At 57.9% G+C, this 14,569-nt stretch overlaps 1 protein-coding gene across 2 annotated transcripts; it reads right to left on the bottom strand.

Moving 5' to 3' along the window:
* Nucleotides 1–270: 270 nt before the first annotated feature.
* flad1 (flavin adenine dinucleotide synthetase 1) lies at nucleotides 271–12,725 on the bottom strand. Of its 2 annotated transcripts, none has more exons than XM_052045879.1 (8): nucleotides 12,639–12,725; nucleotides 9,783–9,995; nucleotides 6,666–7,413; nucleotides 5,319–5,466; nucleotides 4,816–4,914; nucleotides 4,290–4,479; nucleotides 1,154–1,227; nucleotides 271–692 (listed from the first exon to the last, which is right to left on the bottom strand). In XM_052045879.1, exons 2-8 carry the CDS (start codon nucleotides 9,945–9,947, stop codon nucleotides 557–559), a joined length of 1,560 nt encoding a protein of 519 aa, XP_051901839.1. In that variant the 5' UTR covers nucleotides 9,948–9,995; nucleotides 12,639–12,725; the 3' UTR covers nucleotides 271–556. The 2 variants fall into 2 exon arrangements, with proteins under 2 accessions (XP_051901839.1, XP_051901841.1); XM_052045881.1 differs by lacking the exon at nucleotides 12,639–12,725 and adding an exon at nucleotides 8,433–8,514 and having other exon boundaries at nucleotides 9,783–9,925.
* Nucleotides 12,726–14,569: the final 1,844 nt, after the last annotated feature.

Below are 14,569 nucleotides of genomic sequence, written 5' to 3'. Positions count from 1 at the left end.
GGTGGGGTGGGCAGATGAGGGTGAGGATGTCCGAAAGCAGGGGAGGGGAGGGGAGGGGAAGCACAGGGGGAGGGGAGGAGGAGGGGAGGGGGTGAGTGAGGGGGAGGGGAGGGGAAGCACAGGGGGAGGGGAGGGGAGGAGGAGGGGAGGGGAGAAGGTGAAGGGGAGGGGGTGAGTGAGGGGGAGGGGAGGGGAGGGGAGGAGGAGGGGAGGGGAGAAGGTGGGGAGGGGGTGAGGGGGAGGGGAGGGGAGGGGGAGGGGGAGGGGAGGAGGAGGGGAGGGGGTGAGGGGAGGTTAAGTTGGGGGGAGGGGAGGGGGAGGGAAGACGAGGGGGAAGGGGAGGATTGGGGAGAGGTTGGAGGGAGGGGATGGGGAGGGGGTGACAGGGGAGGGGAAGGGGAGGTGATGGGGATGGGGGATGGGAAGCGGGGTTGAAGGGAGAGGTTGGGGGGAGGGGGACGGGAGGGGGTGAGAGGAGAGGTTGGGGGGGACAGGGGAGGGCGAGGGGAGGGGGATCGGGCGGCAGACGGGACCACCCAGTGAGTAGCTGCACCAATTACGTGCGGGACGTCCGCTCCTCGGTCTCCTTCTCCAGCTGGAATGCGGGTCGGTATCGCTCGTGGCCCGAGCCCGTCACGTAGCGCAGGTTGGGGTTCTTGCAGGTGTTGTCCATGCTGCCCAGCGAGGTGTACCTGGGAGGGGGAAATAAGAGTGGTGGGGACAGAGTCCGGCGCATATCGCAACTCCTCCCCACCACCCCCCACCAACAGCCCCAGGGCAGGAGGGCACTTATACCCCGAGAGTCACCGAGGGAGGGGCAGTGGGGAGGGAGCGCTGCACCGTGGGGGGAGGCGGTGAGGAGGGAGCGCTGTACCGTGGGAGGGGCGGTGAGGAGGGAGCGCTGTGCCGTGGGAGGGGCGGTGAGGAGATACAAAAGACTGCAACACCCATAGACAACTGGGTCTTGGCCCCGTCACTGTGGGATCTTGCTCTGCACAAAATGGCTGCTGCCTCCGCTCCATTGCAGCAGCCACGTGTTGCCGCGGAAGGGGCGCGCAGGGCTTCGGGACGTCCCGGGAGCCGGGGAGGGAACAAGTAGGACTGAAGTGCAAGTGTAGTGTCTCTGTCCCGGGGGAGAGTGCAGGGCACCTACCCCTTGTCGTAGAGGATGCAGTAGGGGATATAGAGGGTGCGGAGGAACTCCCAGATGTCATGGTAACTCCAGTCCTGCAAGACAGGAATACAGGCGGGGTCAGATTCACCCATCTCCTTGCAACACCTCCACCCCCTCCCTCCCAACCCACCGGCAAAGAGAAAACTGCCCAATCATGTCTGAGCGTTGATCTGGCTATTCCACTGCAGAAGCATCACCAGTGCCGGTTCAACCTCCCGGTCTGAGCAACAGCCAGGAAGTTGGATTTGGTGACCCTGCTGTGGGAAAGATGTTATTGAACTGGAAAGAGCACGGAGAGGATGTTGCCGGGACTCGAGGGCCTGGGTTATAGGGAGAGGTTGGGCAGGCTGGGACTTTATTCCCTGGAGTGTAGGTGACTGAGGAGGTGGTGTTACAGAGGTGTATAAGATCATGAGGGGCAGTCTCTTTCCCCAGGGTGAGGGAATCAAGAACTAGAGGGCACAGGTTTAAGGTGAGAGGGGAGAGATTTAATAAGATATTTCTTTATTAGTCACATGTACGTCGAAACACACAGTGAAATGCATCTTTTTGTGTTCCTGAGAATGTTCTGGGAGGCAGCCCGCAAGTGTCGCCACGCTTCCGGCGCCAACATAGCACGCCCACAACTTCCTAACCCGTACGTCTTTGGAATGTGGGAGGAAACCGGAGCACCCGGAGGAAACCCACGCAGACACACAAGGGAGAACGTACAAGCTCCTTACAGACAGCGGCGGGAATTGAACCCAGGTCGCTGGCGCTGTAATAGCGTTACACTAACTGCTACACTGCCATGCCTGCCCTGAGGGTGGGTTAGGAACCTGAGGGGCAACTTCTTCACCCAGAGGGTGGTCCGTATGTGGAACGAGCTGCCAGAGGGAGCGGGTGAGGCAGGTACATTAACAACGTTTAAAAGACACTCGGACAGGTCCACGGATGGGAAAGGTTCAGAGGGATACGGGCCAAACGCAGGCAGATGGGACTGGCTTGGATGGGAATCTTGGTCGGCACGGACCAGTTGGGCCGAAGGGCCTGATTTGGTGCTATGTGACTCTACGAGGTGAGGGGTTCGAATCGCCGGTGAGGCTCAGCAGATGTTGTACAATTTATGTCTAATTTATATTCTGTGTGTTGTCTGTACCTATGCGCCTGTGATGATGCTGCGAGCAAGTTTTTCATTGCACCTGTACCTCACTGTACTTGTGCACACAGCAATAAATTCCACTGGGACTAAATCCCATAAATTCGGGGAATGTTATTCCAGTTTTGGACTGGGAGAGGACGGGACCTCAGGGGTGAGGGGAGGGGGTCAGTTACCCCACTCACCCCCGGATACCGAGCCACAGGTGCAAGGATGGGAATGTCCCCGGAAGGCAGAGAGGGAGAGGGACAACGAGGAACACAATTCTACCCAGGAAGACCGGCTCCCGGGCGCTCGGTGCACCGGGTTTGCCTGGGACTGGGTCAGTAGCAGGTTCAAGCACCAGCAGCAGAGTCAGAGTCACACAGCAGGGAGACAGGCCCTCCGGCCCAACTGGTCCGTGCCGACCAAGATTCCCATCCAAGCCGGTCCCATTTGCCCGCGTTTGGCCCGTATCCCTCTAAACCTTTCCCATCTGTGGACCTGTCCGAGTGTCTGTTAAATGTTTTTAATGCACCTGCCTCACCCACTTCCTCTGGCAGCTTGTTCCACATATGGACCACCCTCTGGGTGAAGAAGTTGCTCCTCAGGTCCCTATTAAATCTCTCCCCTCTCACCTTAAACCTGTGCCCTCTGGTTCTTGATTCCCCGACCCTGGGGAAAAGACTGTGCGCGTTCACCCTATCGATGCCCCTCATGGTTTTATACACCTCTATAAGGTCACCGCGACACTCCAAGGAATAAAGTCCCAGCCTCCCCGACCTCTCCTTGTAGCTCAGGCCCTCGAGTCACGGCAACATCCTCGTAAATCTCCTCTGCACTCGTTCCAGCTTAATGGCATCTTTCCTACAGCAGGGCGACCAAAACTGACCACAATGCTCTGAATGTGGCCTCACCAGTGCCTTGTACAACTGCAACGTCCCAACTCCTGTACTCAGTGCCCTGACTGATGAAGGCCAGCGTGCCAAACGCCTTCTTCACCACCCTGTCTACCTGTGACACTACTATATACCTGTAAACATCTGTGAAACATTAAAATCTCTGGTGTAGGTGGAGGTCACGGATCTCATGGTTATTGGGAATGGACGGGGGAGTTCTCTCCAGAGTCTTGGGAGCCACAGTTAACATCACAAACTGACAATCCGGCATCTTACTGTGTCCGGATCGGCCTTTCCCCACTCTGGACATTGGGGGGGGAATCATTACAGGAGTGCAACTCTTCTCTCGTGTTAAAGCGGGAATCACATAGCCAGGGGAGGGCCCAGTGGCTCAGCGGGCAGAGCCTCTGCCTCATGGCTCCAAAGACCCGGGTTCGATCCACACCTCTGGTGTTGTGTGCGTGTGTGAGAGTGTGCGTCTGTGTGTGTGTGTGGGTGTGTGTGTGTGGGTGTGTGCGTCTGTGTGTGTGTGTCTGTGTGTGTGTGTCTGTGTGTGTGGGTGTGTGTGTGGGTGTGTGTGTGGGTGTGTGTGTGGGTGTGTGTGTGGGTGTGGGTGTGTGTGGGTGTGTGTGGGTGTGTGTGTCTGTGTGTGTCTGTGTGTGTCTGTGTGTGTCTGTGTGTGTCTGTGTGTGTCTGTGTGTGTGTGTGCGCGCAGAGTTTGCATGTTCTCCCTGTGACTGCATGGGTTTCCCCCAGGGGCTCAGGTTCCCTTCCACGTCCCAATGACGTGTGGGGTGGGTGGGTTATTCCGCCGCTGTGAATCCCCCCCCCCCCCGCCCCCAGGGATAGAACATGGGGGGGGGGGGGGGGTTTGTGGAGAATAAAACACAATTGGTGTAAATGGGTGGTCAGCATACCCTCAATGGGCCGAAGGGCCTGTTTCCACAGTGGATCTCCACACCACTTTACAGTGAAAACCAGTGGGGGATTGCTAGCATGGACTCGATGGGATGAATGGTCTCCCCCTCACGTGGGGGAACACAGAACCGCAGAGACTCAGGGTGAGCAATGAGGCAGTGACGGGTCCCCTCACACTCACCAGCAATGGATTGACCCGCACGTACTCAGGCCAGCCCGGGTCAGTCGGACACATGGGGCTCAGGGTCCGCGAGTAAGGGTCAGTGTGGCGGGTGCCCATCAGCACGGCCTTGATGTGGGGGTGGCGCGCCTTCAGGTCCGTCAGCGCCTCCTTGATGTTCCCGCACACAGTGTAGAGCTGAAGGTTGTACCTGGGGGCAGAAAGGGTGGCAGTGAGTGTCTCCCGGGAGCCAGCAACAACCTCACAGTATCGCACTCCGCGGTCATCGGGGGGCTCAGAGGGTTATATAGACTAACAGGTCCCCGGGAGTGGGTCACAGGCTGGGATCTAATCCAGGGGTTTGGGGGTTTATATATAGAATAACAGATCTCCGGGAGTGGGTTACAGGCTGGGATCTGATCCAGGGGTTCGGGGGGGTTTATATATAGAATAACAGATCTCCGGGAGTGGGTCACAGGCTGGGGTCTGGGGATGAAGGGAGTTGGGAGTTCACGACAACGTCCGAGCGACTGTGACCCACACTCACCGCTTGCAGGTGTCCTGAATGAACTGCTCCATTTCGGGGAAAGGCGACACAATTCGGACGTAGAGAGCCTGCAGTTCGTGCCTGCTCCCAGCACTGAGCCTGCACAAAAGAACAGCAGCTGTCAGTGAAGCTGTTGCTACCTTGTCCGTTCCCCTCGGTCACCGGCACAGGTCAGCGTTGCCTACGGCTTTCCCTCAGCTCCCTGCACCCGGGGGGAACCAGCCTCACACTCACCCACACTCAATCATAGCCAGGGCTGGGGTTAACCCGCACTGCCACTGGAGGGCAGTACCGAGCAAGGTCAGTGGGAGGAGGTGTATCAGAACTTAGGGTTCACTGGACGGTGCGGAGGGAGCTTCACCCTGTGTCTGACCCCGGGAGTGTGTGACGGGACGGTGCAGAGGGAGCTTCACCCTGTGTCTGACCCCGGGAGTGTGTGACGGGACGGTGCGGAGGGAGCTTCACCCTGTGTCTGGCCTGAATCATCCCTGCACATCTCCCACCTGCTGACAGCTGCATGGAACAGATGCACCAGGACTGTGCAGTCCTTTCCCCCGTTAAATCCCACACAGAGCTCGGACAGACTGTACTGGGCTAACGCAGCCTCCACTGTGCTCAGAGCTGCTGACACCTTCTCCCCAAGCCGTGACTCTGTAGGAAACACACAACGGTCACAGGGTTGGTCAACAAACTCAGTCAATCAGCTCTAACGTAACCAGCACTGAAACCTCAGTAACCACCACATCACATCCACCTGTAGATATCGACTCTGGAAATTATAGCAATCAGTCCACAGAATCTACTACAGCAGAAAGTCTGCAAAATCTATTTCCTACTCCTGCAAACTTCAACAGAGTACACAGCGTACTTTAAACAGAGCCTCTGAGAAAAATATCAAGCAGTCCAGAGTCTACTTTAAATAAAACCTCTGAGAAAACCAGGAAACAGTCTGCAGTCTATTTCAAATAAACCCAATGAGAAATGTAGCAAGAGGTCGACAGAGTCTATTTTAAATGCAGTCTCTGAGGAAAAAAAACAGGAAACAGTCTACAGTCTATTTTAAATAAAACCTCTGAGAAGAAACAGCAGTCTCGTCTATTTTAAATAAAATCTCTGAGAAAATGAGGAGACAGTCCATAGAATCTATTTTAAACAGAGCCTCTGAGGAAACCAGCAAACAGTCTACAGAATCTATTTTAAATAAAACCTCTGGGGAAACCAGCAAACAGTCTACAGAATCTATTTTAAATAAAACCTCTGGGGAAACCAGCAAACAGTCTACAGAATCTATTTTAAATAAAACTTCTGAGGAAACAAGCAAACAGTCTACAGAATCTATTTTAAATAAAACCTCTGAGGAAACCGTCCACAGAGTTTATTTTAGACAGCACCTCTCAGGAAACAGCAAACTGTCTACAGGGTCTATTTCAAATACAACCAATGAAAAAAAAAGCAAGCAGTCTACTGAGTCTGTACTAAATGTAGCCGATGAGAAGAACAGAGTTATTCAGCCAATATTGTGTTGGCATCTCGCTTGCCCGTTTATTAGAGAGCCAATCAACCAGCACTATTTTATTTAAAATAGACACTGTAGACTGCTTGCTACATTTCTCATTGGGTTTGAGATAGACTGTAAACTGCCAGCTGTTTTTCTCAGAGGCTCTGTTTAAAATAAACTGCAAACTGCTTGGTATTTTTCTCAGAGGCAGTATTTCAAATAGACTCTGTGCACTGTTTGCTGACCACCAGCCACCCATTTACACCCATCCCCCCTCCTCCACCCCACCAGACTCTGCCCCTCACACACTAGGAAGGGCGATCCCCGGAGGGATGGGGGGTGGGGGGGGTACCTGACTGAGCCAGTCGATAGACGTCGCGGGCGGACACGGCCACCGGGTCCTTCTCCAGGGGCACGATGGAGCCCGGGGGCAGTCGGCTGGCCAGGAATCGGTGCGCCTCCTCCAGCGGCTCCTCCTGGTCCGAGTCCAGGGTCAACCTGACCCGGTAGAAGTTGCTGCCCCACTCGGGGTAGGAGCCCAGCCCCACCCGCCGCCCGAAGCGTCGGTTCACCTCTTCCAGGGCCGGGGCGATCTCCGTCTCCTCGGCGTCCACGAAGACCTCTCGGACAGAGTAGCACAGCTCCTGGTTGCGGAAGAGGTGCTCCAGCCCGCCCATGGCGCGCTCCAGCAGCTCGGGGATGCCGGGGAAGAGGAAGACGTTGCGCACGCTGACCAGCGGGTAGGGGAGGGGCCGGCCGGTGAGGGGGTCCGTGCCGTAGTGGAGCTGGGCGGAGCGGGGGACCACGGCCAGCTTGCCGGTGGCCCCATGACCCGACAGCCGGCTCACCAGTTCCGCCAGCTCCGGGTGGGGGTAGGTGGTCTCTCCGAAGGCGCGGGCCACCGCCTCGAAGGTGACGTCGTCGTGGGTGGGGCCGATCCCCCCCGAGGTCAGCACGTAGCGGAAGCGGGCAGAGGAGGAGGACACCTCGCCGGCGATGGACTCCACCTCGTCCGGCACCACCGACACCCGCTCCACCTTCACCCCCAGTGACCGCAGCCTCCGGCACAGGAAGAACGAGTTGGTGTCCTGAGTGTAGCCCTTGGGAGGAGAAGACCGGGGAACAAAGGGTTAACAATCACAATGTAAAAGATAATTGGGAACGTAAGGGTTAATGACTGGAAGTGGAGGGGTTAATGGCAGACAGCTATTCTTGCGCCATGGCGTGATGTTGCCTCCACCATGAGGTGACTTTAATTATGACTGTAAAACGTCCTGGTGCAGGTCAGAAAGAAACTTCTCTTTCTCTTTAAGACATTATCTTGTTTTAGAACAGAGAAAACCTACAGCACAATTCAGGCCCTTCGGCCCACAAAGCTGTGCCGAACATGTCCCTACCTTAGAAATTACTAGGCTTACCCACAGCCCTCTATTTCACTCAGCTCCATGTACCTGTCCAAAAGTCTCTTAAAAGACTCTATCGTCTTCGCCTTCACCACCGTTGCCGGCAGCCCAGTCCACACACTCACCACTCTCTGAGTAAAAAACTTACCCCTGACATCTCCTCTGTACCTACTCCCCAGCACTTTAAACCTGGGTCCTCTTGTAGCCACCATTTCAGCCCTGGGGAAAAGCCTCTGACTATCCACACGATCAATGCCGCTCATCATGTTATACACCTCTATCAGGTCCCCCCTCATCCTCCGTCGCTCCAAGGAGAAAAGGCTGAGTTCCCTCAACCTGTTTCCATAAGGCATGCTCCCCAATCCAGCAGCATCCTAGTAAATCTCGTCTGCACCCTCTCTATGGCTTCCACATCCTCCCTGTCGTGAGGCAACCAGAACTGAGCACAGTACTCCAAGTGGGGTCCAACCAGGGTCCTATATAGCTGTAAGCAACTTCCCACGGAGGTTTCCCACGGATTGGGTATAAAAGTAGGGACACTGACTGGTAAATCTCTGAGTGGGGATCAGTACAGAGCTTGGGTTACACTGATTACTCTTCCTCTGTATCCCCCACTCCCGCTAGCGTTAAAATAATAAAGCATTAATCGTATGTTCTTTGGTTCTGCTGTTGTCTGATTTATTACAGAGCGCGGGATGACTTTCACAACTCCTCACCTCCCTGCTTCTCTTTGCCACACTAAATCGGGTCGTTATTGTTGCATGTACCGAGGTCCAGTGAAAAACTCTGTGTTGCATCCTGTCCGTACAGATCAATTCATCGCATCGAGGTAGTACAAGGGAAAACAATAACAGAATGCAGAGTAAAGTGTCACAGTTACAGAGAAAATGCAGTGCAAGCAGACAATAAGGTGCAAGGGCCACGACGAGGTCAAGAGTCCATCTTATCGTACTAGGGGACTGTCCACAAGTGGGGTAGAAGCTGTCCTTGAGCCTGGTGGTACGTGCTTTCAGGCTTTTGTATCCTCTGCCCGACGGAGGGGGGAGAAGAGAGAATGTCCGGGGTGGGTGGGGTCTTTGATTATGTCGGCTGCTCTCCCGAGGCAGCGGGAAGTGTAGACAGAGTCTGTGGAGGGGAGGCTGGTTTCTGTGATGAGTTTATGATTGTCACATGTACCGAGGTACAGTGAAAAACTCTGTTCTGCATGCCATCCATACAGATCACTTCATCACATCAGTACATCGAGGCAGTACAAGGGAAAACAATAACAGAATGCAGAATAAAGTGTCACAGTTACAGAGAAAATGCAGTGCAGGCAGACGATAAGGTGCAAGGGCCACGACGAGGTAGATTATGAGGTCAAGAGTCCATCTTATCGTTCAATAGTCTGATAACAGCGGGATAGAAGCTGTCCTTGAGCCTAGTGGTACGTGCTTTCAGGCTTTTGCACCTTATGCCTGATTGGGTGGGGGGAGAAGAGAGAACATACAGGCCATTATACAGACTCAGCCCAATACATCACGGGCACATCCGTCCCCACCATCGGGAGTATCTACAGGAGGCGCTGCCTCAAGAAGGCAACGTCCATCATCAAAGATCCCCACCATCCGGGCCGTGCCGTCTTCTCGCAGCTCCCATCGGGCAGGAGATACAGAAGCCTGAAGTCCCCACACCACCAGGTTCAGGAACAGCTACTTCCCTTTGGTTGGGAAGAAGGGGTGGTTTTCAGAGGTAGTGAAGGTGCAGGGGAGGGAGGGGGGGGTCACAGAGACGGGGAGGGGTGTAGGGGCCGGAGGGGGTCACAGAAACGGGGACAGGTGCAGGGGAGGGAGGAGGTTACAGAGACAGGGAGGGGTGAGGGAGGGTTGGGGGGAGGTGGGTATCCAGGTGTTGACAATCTAGGACACTCTAACAATCCCATAACGTCTCTCAAGACCCCCCCACTCCGCTTTGCTCAGGAGTCGGGACGAGGAATGCAAGTGGTGGTGGGTGGGGTTGTGGTGGGGGAGGGGTGGGTGGGGTGGAGGTGGGAAGGGGGTGGGGTCAGTGAGGCAAGGTGCGTGTACCTTTAAGATCTCATCCCCAATGATGATAATTCCCGCGGTGACAGTGCAGCGTTCCCGGACTTCCGCAGAGTCGGCGGCTGTGCTGGCGTTCTCCATGGACAGCAGGTGACGGCGCAGTCTCTCCAGGCGGAAAACGCTCCCCAGGACCCTAGGACCGCGATGCATCTACTCTGGAGGGAGGGGGGATGTCTGCCGCTGGGGTGGGGGCCACGGCTGGCGGGCAAGGGACAGTCATCTCGTGTTAGTCATCGTCCAGTGGACGCTCCCGTTTAATCCCACCGCTCCCTTCCTCCACTGCCAAACTGGCCACTTAGCCCCTCCAGCCCTCCTGTCCCACAAGATGGGGCCCGATTTCTGACTTTTCCATAAGACCAAGGAGCAGAAGTCAGCCATTCGGCCCATCGACTCTGCTCTGCCATTCTATCATGAGCTGATCCATTCTCCCATTTAGCCCCAGTCCCCCCCACCCCCCCTCCCGCCTTCTCACCGTAACCTTTGATGCCCTGGCTACTCAGATTGGTATTGGTTTATTATTGTCACTTGTACCAAGGTACAGTGAAAAGCTTGTCTTACAAACCAATCGTACAGATCAATTCGTTACACAGTGCAGTTACATTGGGTTAGTACAGAGTGCATTGAGGTAGTACAGGTAAAAACAATAACAGTACAGAGTAAAGTGTCACAGCTACAGAGAAAGTGCAGTGCAATAAGGTGCAAAGTCACAACAAGGTAGATCGTGAGGTCAGAGTCCATCTCATTGTATAAGGGAACCGTTCAATAGTCTTATCACAGTGGGGTAGAAGCTGTCCCTGAGCCTGGTGGAACGTGCCCTCAGGCTCCTGTGTCTTCTGCCTGATGGGAGAGGGGAGAAGAGAGAATGTCTGGGGTGGGTGGGGTCTTTGATTATGCTGGCTGCTTCACCAAGGCAGCGAGAGGTAAAGACAGAGTCCAAGGAGGGGAGGCTGGTGTCCGTGATGCACCTGGCTGTGTCTGTTAACATAAGCCCGCCCCACACACACACATCACGATGCTCTATCTTAAAGGGACATTCCCCAATAGCAACCCAGTTCGTAACAAACCTCCCACTGAAAAAGAATTTATTTCAACAAAAAATTAAATGGCGCATACAGTCAGTAGCGTGTGAACACTGATCATCCTGCACAATTAAACAACATCAGATCAGTAAATATACACGTTTCTCATTTAGCATCGGGACAGTCATGGCTGATTGCCTTCCATGTGAGCCCTCCCCGTCTCTGTGACCCCCTCCGGCCCCCACACCCCTCCCCGTCTCTGTGACCCCCACCCTCCTCAATGCCCCTCCCCGTCTCCGTCACCCCCTCCGGCCCCTACACCCCTCCCCGTCTCCGTCACCCACTCCGGCCCCTACAGCCCTCCCCGTCTCCCTGAACCCCTCTGGCCACCGCACCCCTCCCCGTCTCCCTGACCCCCTCCCCTCCCCCCCCCCTCCTCCCCCTCCCCCCCTCCTCCCCTCCCTCCCTCTCTCTCCCCTCCCCCTCCTCCTCTCCCCTCCCCCTCCTCCCCTCCCTCCCCCCCCTCCCCTCCCTCCCTCTCCCCCCCCTCCCCCCCCCTCTCCCCCCCCTCTCCCCCCCCCTCCCTCTCCCCCCCCTCCCCCCTCCCTCTCCCCCCTCCCCCCCCCTCCCTCTCCCCCTCCCCCCTCCCTCCCCCTCCCCCTCCTCTCCCCCTCCCTCCCCCCTCCCCCCCTCCCTCCCCCCTCTCCCCCCCTCCCTCTCCCTCCCCCCTCTCCCCCCTCCCTCTCCCCCCCCCTCCCCCCTCCCTCCCCCCCCCTCCCCCCTCCCTCTCCCCCCCTCCCCCCTCTCTCTCCCCCCCCCCTCTCCCCCCCTCCCCCCCCCTCCCCTCCCCCTCTCCCCCCCCTCCCTCCCCTCCCCCCTCCCCCCTCCCCCCCTCCCCCTCCCTCCCCCCTCCCCCTCCCTCCCCCCCTCCCCTCCCCCCCCTCCCTCCCCTCCCCCCCTCCCCCCTCCCCTCCCCCCCTCCCTCCCCTCCCCCCTCCCTCCCCTCCCCCTCCCCTCCCCCCCCCTCCCCCCCTCCCTCCCCCCTCCCCTCCCCCCTCCCCCCTCCCCTCCCCTCCCCCTCCCCCCCCTCCCCCCCTCCCTCCCCCCCCCCCTCCCCCCCCCCTCCCCCCTCCCTCCCCCTCCCTCCCCTCCCCCCCTCCCCTCCCCCCCCCCTCCCCTCCCCCCCTCCCCTCCCCCTCCCTCCCCCCTCCCCTCCCCCCTCCCTCCCCCCTCCCCTCCCCCCCCTCCCTCCGCCTCCCTCCCCCCTCCCCTCCCCTCCCCCCCCCCTCCCTCCGCCTCCCTCCCCCCCCTCCCTCCGCCTCCCTCCCCCCCCTCCCTCCGCCTCCCTCCCCCCTCCCCTCCCCTCCCCCCCCCACCCTCTCCCCCCTCCCCCACCCCCACCCTCTCCCCCCTCCCCCACCCCCACCCCCTCCCCCCTCCCCTCCCCCTCCCTCCCCCCTCCCCTCCCACCCTCTCCCCCCTCCCCCACCCCCACCCTCTCCCCCCTCCCCCACCCCCACCCCCTCCCCCTCCCTCCCCCCTCCCCCCTCCCCCTCCCTCCCCCCCTCCCCTCCCTCCGCCTCCCTCCCCCCCCCTCCCTCCGCCTCCCTCCCCCCTCCCCTCCCCTCCCCCCCCCACCCTCTCCCCCCTCCCCCCCCCCCCTCCCTCCGCCTCCCTCCCCCCTCCCCTCCCCTCCCTCCCCCCTCCCCTCCCCTCCCCCACCCCCACCCTCTCCCCCCTCCCCCACCCCCACCCTCTCCCCCCTCCCCCACCCCACCCCCACCCCAAATTCCTTTCCTTCCCTCCTGCGGCCCATCTGCACCATGTCCAGCGCGTTGCCCCGTTGCAACCGGCTGCCACAGGCGGCGGTTCGCAGTGAAGGCCGCAGCTGCACCGCCCGCCGGCCCACCGCTCACCTGCCACGCTGCCCCCTCACTCTGACCGGCTGCCCCGCCCCGCCCCACCCCGCCCTCCCACCCGGCTCCGCTGCCCTTCCGCCATTGGCTAAACCGCCCGTCAATCTTCCCTTCCCCGCCCACCGAACCCATCGTCCCTTCCCCCATTGGTCGAACTGCCCATCAATCCGTCCTCCCCACCCACCCGGCTCCGCTTCCCTTCCGCCATTGGCCGATCAGCCTGTCAATCTGCCATTGGCCGTACCGCCCGTCAATCCGTCCTCCCCCTCACCGGGCCCCACTTCCCTTTCGCCATTGGCCGGAACACCTGTCAATCCTCCCTCCCCCTCTCCGCAATTGGCCTGACGTCACCCTGCGCCCGCCCTCAACTTCGGTGACGCCCCCCATTCATCTTTCACGCGGCGTCACGCAGAAGGTCCGCCGGGCGGATCCCCGGGGTACCTGCTTTTGGTTCCGAGGGTGAACCCAAGAGCCACAAGGGTTTTTATTGTTAAAGGGGCGCCAAAAATTTCTTTCTTTGCATTTTTCTGCGCTGGGAATCTGCAGCACCCATCAGTGTGCTCCATGGTGTCCTCACATACAGTAGATGCGACACCAATTTAAAACTCAGAAGGCCATTTGACCAAACCCAAAACCAGGGCTTGTAGACAACTCCCACATCCCAGTCTCTGCCCCCACAGGTGACATCTCAGGATGCAGCTGGATGCCCTTGAGGTACTAGGGAGGGTTCTGCCTCCACCTCTCCTTCGGGCAGTGAGTTCCAGAGTTCATCGCTCCCTGGGTTTGCAACTTTGTTTTTTGCTCAAGTCCCCTCCAATCCTCCTGCAAATCACCCACACTTCCGGGAGTGAAGTGGAAGGTCAGGGTGGTGGATGGCAGAGCCGCGTCTCACGGCTCCAGGGACCCAGGTTCAAATACGGCCGCTGTCTGCAAGGAGTTTGTACGTTCTCCCCGTGTCTGCGTGGGTTTCCTCCGGATGCTCCGGTTTCCTCCCACATTCCAAAGACGTACGGGTTAGGAAGTTGTGGGCGTGCTATGTTGGCACTGGAAACGTGGCGACACTTGTGGGCTGCCCTCAGCACATTCTCAGTAATGTAAAAGGACACATTTCACTGTGTTTCAATGTACATGTGAATAATAAATAAATACCTTAACTGTCCGTGCGTATTTTCCATGTGTGTATGTGTCTGTGTATGAATTGTACACGTGTGAGCATCTGTGTGCGTACTTGTGTTTCAGTGTGCGTGTAACCGTGTGTGTAAATTTGTGCATGGCTTTGTCTGTGTTGCTCACTGTATCTATGTGTGTCCTTGATCGTGTGTATATGTGAACATTGTATGCGTGCCTCTGTGCATCTTCCCCTCTCTCTGCGTGACTGCATGTATATCTGTGTGCGTGTCAGTGTATACATACGCCTGTCCACACTTGTGTGAATGTATTCATGTGCTTGTGTCAGTCCCTGTCACCCTGGTGGAGTGTGCGCGTGTGTGTGTGCACACGGAACATGAATGTGTATTGTTGCATGTGTGCAGAGTTTGCACGTTCTCCCAGTGACCTCATGGGTTTCCCCTCCATGTGCTCCCGTTTCATCCCACAGGATGCGTGGGTCTGTGAATCAGCCGCTGTGAAGTGTGTGTGTGGGGGTGGGGTGTTGAATAATAAAATGGTTGCTGATGCTCAGTACAGACTCTGTGGGCCGAAGGGCCTGTTTCCCAGCAGTATGATTCAATGAATCTAATGGACAGCACTACCCAGGGAGGTGCGATGGGCTGGACAGGCTATTGCAGCCCTGTTTCCTGCACAAGTGAGATACTGCAAACCACAAGCGAGCAGCAAT

Source organism: Pristis pectinata, chromosome 40 (genome assembly GCF_009764475.1).
Source record: "Pristis pectinata isolate sPriPec2 chromosome 40, sPriPec2.1.pri, whole genome shotgun sequence".
NCBI classification, from domain to species: domain Eukaryota; kingdom Metazoa; phylum Chordata; class Chondrichthyes; order Rhinopristiformes; family Pristidae; genus Pristis; species Pristis pectinata.
The sequence above is the reverse complement of the archived record's forward strand: the minus strand, read 5'-3'. Positions and strand labels throughout refer to the sequence as shown.